Raw genomic sequence first — 6000 nt, forward strand, 5'->3', positions numbered from 1 at the left:
AGATCATGAAGGAAGGAAGGAAAGAAAAGGAACAAGGAAGGGAAGAAGGAAGGAAAAGGGGAAGATAGAAGGGAAGAAAAAGAAATGAACTAAACTACCTTATTTTTATAAGGTAATGCCTTGGTATCCTTGTCCCCTTTGGGCTCACTGTTTGTTTTCTAAATTTAGCCTAGGTTTTTCTCTTCCACATTACACTTTCCAACTTTCTCAGATTCCCTTTACCCCTTGTAACTGCTGCACCACCCCTGAAATCCCAAGACCTAGAACTGTGTAGCTATTTGCCTTATTTCTTTACTGAGGCAGCTGAGCCTTTAGAGATATGGATCACCAAATTTCACATGGGTACCATCACATATTGCTGCCTCTCAACTCCTCCAGGTCCATCTCTTTGCTCAGCAATCCATTTACTTGGTCCTGGGCACTGCTAAATAGAATCCATGTCTGCATTCATTTATAGTATAGTTGAGTGAAAAAGCAGTGTTTAGAATCAGATCAGACAGACCTGGTTTTGAATCACATATCTGACTCTTACTGTGTGAACTTGGACAAGTCACATAATCTTTGTACCTTAACTTTCTGAAATGTAAAATGGGTTTAACAGTTGTATAATAAGAGCATCCACCAGGCTGGGATTGTAGCTCTGTGGTGGAATGCTTGCCTAGCACATGTGAGGCAGTAGGTTTGATTCTCAGCACCACATAACAAATAAAATAATTAAATAAAGGTCTAAAAAAAGAATATCTGCCTTACCATATTGTTGACAGGATCAGTGAGATAATCTGTAGACCAGTGTATGTTGGTTGTCTTTCACCTATTTCTCTCATCTGACCCTCCTTTCCTTCTCAATTTTCTCAGTTCTCTCTAGCTCTTTAATGCACTTTGGCAGCTCTTTTCCTTCCATGCTCCCATCCATATAATGAAAAGACTGTCACAATCAGCAATGACCTTGTAAAGGATAATTTTTAGCTCATGTATTTCCTGACTAAAACATTTCTAATTGTTGATCTCTGCCTTTTTAGGAAACTCTTTCCATGAAAGCCCTCTATTCTAGTCTTTGCTCTAATTCTTGTTATCCATCTATCTCTTGAATCAATGGACTCTCCTTCCTCTGACTGACCCTTAAATGTTCAGGGTTGCTCCAGGCTCCAGCTCCAGGACTTTAGCTTTTAACTTTTAACTTCATACATTGTTGCCAGGGCTGGGACTAGAGTAAGGTTTACAAGGTATCTGGGGTTCAACATCCAAGGAATCCAGATGTGCAAGTGCATTTGTGTCCTATGGGCCTCATTTGCTGTGGCCTAGTTTGGCTCTAACCCTTTCAACAAAATTTATTGAGCCTTCAATCACTACCTCTAGGCCCTGGACTAGATGCCACAATGTCCACATTCACTCCTTAGATGCTTACATACATGTGGCTGTAACTGCTGCTTATACCACACTGATTCCCAAATATCCATCTCTAGGCAAATATGTCTTCTGAATCCCAGATCATCTTTCCAGCTCCCTAAGTGTATACCATAATGTGGCTGGTGATAGCTGATGTTTATACAGTGCTTCTGTTGCGCTGGACACTGCTCAGTACTTTGCATCCATTGTCTCACTTTATCCTCACAACGGTCCCATGAGATTAGGTACTGTCATCTCATTTTTGTAAAGTTCCAAGAGGTTAAGTAATTTGCTCAAGGTACCACACTAAAGCATCAGAGCTAGGATTTAGACTCTGTAGTCTGAGTACAGAGTCTGTTCTTAGGCACTCTGCTCTTTCTGCAATCATATCAAAGTCAAAATGCCTAAGATGTGCTCCATACACTTCCCCAGAACCTTCCATACTCTTGTGGTTATTACATCACATCAGTTCTACTTCCTTAATATCTTTAAATTCCCTCTTTAGACAGCTGTTGTCCAGGTTCCAACTCTTGTGTCTCACCTGGATTATTGCAGTAACCTTAAGACTGGTCTCAAAATCTTGCCCTCCCACCAGTTCATTAGAGTGTTACCAGATGAAGCATCTGAACTCAACCATCAGTGTTATTCCTTATGTTTATTTACACTTATGATACCGTCATATTTTGTTCTATTGTCCAGTCTTCTTAGTTTAGGGTCTTTATTATCTGATGACCTGGCCCTGCCTAGTTTTCCTCACTTGTCATAGTCAAGGTGAAGCTCTTGAAATAGCTCACGTTGTTGTGGATCTGAATTTTTGCATGTGAGGGATCACCTCTTCATAGAACACCCTAGATCAGACATTTAAGGACAGTGGACTCCTATTCATGTCTTAAGACCCAGCTCCAAATATTGTGTTTGTCGAGTATTTCCCCATTTATTGTGTCCCTTTGTGCTCCCTTAGCATGTATTACACATTTTATTACTATATCAAAATCTCTCACCCAATCTCATGATGCTTTAGATCAAAGAGGAAGTCTGGTTTATGCCCATGCCTCTGGTACCATGCCACAGTAACTTGATGAAACTGAACTGATTTCAGAATAATTTCGATTTCCAAATTCCAGATTGATGCAGTAATACTTGAGAGTAGCAGCCATGAAAATGTAATATCTCCTCTTTCCAGAAGCCAGTGACAGTCTTACAGAAGAGAGTACTGTCTGAATGCTGTCCATACCTAGGCAAATTACCCTAGTCCTCTCCTCAAGGCCCTTTTAATTCTTACAACAGTGACTCCATAATCCCAATGCCTTTGTTCTCAGTGTTTTCTGGGGATTATATATTTAACCCCTATTCAAGATTATCTCTAGTCATTGTTTCCCCAGTTCTGAAACCCTGGTTTCCCTTTCAATCATTTTTCACCCCAGCATCTGAGGTTTTCAGGGGGGCAGCAGCCCTCTTATAACCTCCATCATCTCACCACTTATTTTAAAGGAAGGGTTTGAATCCTTTGTCCTCCCATATGTCACACTGATGAGATATGTCTGATGACCTGGCTTTATGTCCTGCTGTGTGAGTTTCCCAACATATTTTTTTTTATTTAATTCTACCCACTTTGCTAGTTCAATTTAACCTTTGCATTCTCATATCATTATTTCTGTATTTCAGTCTGATTCCATAGCTGACATCATGTCTAGAATGGAAACCACAGGACCAGTCTGCTTTCTGGTGATGCTTTAGGGTTGGCACCCCTGATCCTGGCACTGTCAGCTACTAGTGTTGATTCTAGTAGGTTGACAAGTAAGTGTGATAAATGCTTCCTGTGAGAACATGCCATTTGTCTAAATGGAATAAGTTCTTCCCTGTGTACCTTCCCCTAGAGAGTATTATTGTCACTGTAGTTGTGAAAAAACAAAGTGATATACATTGCATTAACTAAGTACCTACTCTTTCCATCAGTTTGTGGACTTGTTTTTGTTCCCTAGGGAGCTCATCTGAGTATCAGATATCAACTCTGAGACATTATGAAATCAGAAAAATATGATTTATTCCCAATCCATGGAAAATTTTTCACGACAAATAACTTATTAATGAATGGTTAATCTTCTGGTATTAACTAAAGCTTTAAATGGAAGGTTATGATTTTAAAAATTAAAGACATACCTCATTATATAGTTTTAAAATTTTTGAAACTCATCATGTTATCTTCAAATAAAACTTTTTGTGTAAATAAAATTGTTCGTGGTTTTGATGTTTTCCATTTTGGTTTTAAAGTGGTAAGTAAAAAAGTATTTTTTTTTTTTGCATATTCTGCTGTTCCCTTGTTATTGTCCTACTTTCAACGTTTTAAAACCAAGGAGGTAAATGTTTTCTGAGGGGAATTACACAGTAAGATCATAAGTTCAAGAGTGTCCATTCAATAAAAAGTGCATCGAAAGCATTGTAAGTCTATTTAGTTTTAAAAATGAAGAAGATCCATCTACCACAGAGCCAGCACTTATCAATGCACATGCTGGCTTCTAGAATCTTAAAACTACCAAATCATATAATCATTATTTAGTGAAGAAGACAACACCAGACATTTCTATATCTAACAGACAATTGTATTCAAAGTATTTTTAAAAAGGAAACAAACCTGTACATTCAGCATTGAGTAGATATCCAAAAAGGCAGATGAAGATGAGGCCTGGAGATTCTGCCATGATCATGTTCAGGCACTGCATAACCTTTGCTAGCAGATTGTGCAAGTGGAAAAGTTGATCAATTGTTCCAAAGTACAACCAGAGCTCTATTTACTTCTGGGAATAATGTTCATCTCTGTTGGTGGGTCTTTGGGTTTTTTCCAATGGCCTCATGGGTCAAGTGAAGAGAATGGGCAGTGGTCATCATTCAAATTCATCTCTGATTTCATGGGCTTTTGCAACAGTAGCTGAGTAGAGGCTGAAGCAGGAAGTGACACATCTTCAGAGTGGGGATAGGTGCAGTGGCTATAGCTTCTGTGAGAGCCAGTTCCATCAGTGGGACCCATTTTATCTTTGTCATGATTCTGTATGGTGAAACATATGGACTTCGTTTCAGAATACATGTACGTATGAAAATGTATATATGTCCTCACATGTGTACATGTAGATGTGTATTCATTTACATACATATGTGTATTCCTACATATACACATATAAGCATATATTAATATAAACAAGTAAATTTGTGAATATTATCATATAATAGTATATATTAATATATGGTGTTATACCACTACACATATAGTGTTGACAGTAGATACAAGTATGCTACCATTTACCTGCTATTCTTTGTGATATTATTGTGAAATATTTTACTTTTACACATTATAAATCCTATGTTGTTATTTCTTTTGTTTTAAATAATCAACAATATTTCAAAGAAATTTTAAAAGTAGGCAACATCTATTATATTTAGATACATTTATTATCATTCTGATACTCTTCATTTCTTTGTGTACATCCAGGTTTCTATCTATTACACTACTAAGGATTGAACCCTGAGATGCTTAACCACTAAGCCACATCCCCAGTTCTTTTTATTTTGAGACAGGGTCTTGCTAAGTGGTTGAGGCTGGTCTTGAACTTGTGATCCTCCTGCCTCAGCTGCTGGAATTATAGGCATGCACCACCTCACCTGGCTTCATTAACAATTTTGATAGTGTAGATCTCATCATATATTTTCTTAGTTTGGGTTTATTTGAAAATGTCTCCATTTTCCTTTCATTTTTAAAAGTAATCTGGTTGAATAAAGAATTCTAGGTTGACTATTTTTTTATTGGCACATTAAAGATGCTATCCCATTCTCTTCTGGTATTGTTTGTTTCTAACTAGGAATCAGTAAATATTCTTATCATTGTTTTTTTTTTTTTTGGTACTGGGGGTTGAACCCAGGGGTGCTTAACCACTGAGCCACATCCCCAGCCTTTTTAAATATTTTATTTAGAGACAGGGTCTTGCTAAGTTACTTAGGACCTTGCTAAGTTGCTAAGGCTGATTTTGAACTCATGATCCACCTGCCTCAGCCTCCTGAGTTGCTGGGATTACAGGCATGTGTCACTGTACTTGGCCCTTAATTTTTAAAATAATTGTAGAGTCACAGGAAATTGCAAAAAAACAGTACAAAGAGAATTCATGTACCTTTCACCCAGTTACTCTTAATGTTCACAAGTTATATAAATATAGCACAATATAAAAAATAGATAATATGCATTTGGTATCATGTATGTATATATTTCCAAGTCATTTTATTACATGTGTAGATTAATATAAACATCATTACACTTAATATACAGAACAGTTCTATCACTAAAAGTCTAGCTTGTGCTACTACACTCCCCTTTCTCCCTGTAATCATCCCTAACTCCTGGCAACACTAATCTCTTATCATCTCTATGAGAATGCTACGTGAATGGAATCAGACAATATATGACTGCTTCTCAAGATGGCTTTTGTTACTCAGCACAGTGCCCTTCAGATCCATCTAGATTATTACATGTTTCAATAGTTAATTCCTTTTTATTGCTGAGTAGTATTCCATAGTGAGGTTGTGGTATAGTTTTTTCACCTGCTAAGAGGCATTTTGATTGTTTCCAGT

At 37.4% G+C, this 6000-nt stretch overlaps 1 protein-coding gene across 1 annotated transcript in view; it reads right to left on the reverse strand.

Annotated features, from left to right (window-relative positions):
* F9 (coagulation factor IX) overlaps positions 1-4177 on the reverse strand; it is a 30485-nt gene extending 26308 nt beyond the window's left edge. The window contains exon 1 of the mRNA XM_079124820.1: positions 4019-4177. Within this exon, the coding sequence (XP_078980946.1) occupies positions 4019-4106 (88 nt within the window). The 5' untranslated portion in view covers positions 4107-4177. The remainder of the gene's footprint in view (positions 1-4018) is intronic.
* Between the last annotated feature and the right edge of the window lie 1823 nt (positions 4178-6000).

Source organism: Sciurus vulgaris, assembly GCF_902686455.1.
Source record: "Sciurus vulgaris genome assembly, chromosome: X".
Taxonomy (NCBI): Eukaryota; Metazoa; Chordata; class Mammalia; order Rodentia; family Sciuridae; genus Sciurus; species Sciurus vulgaris.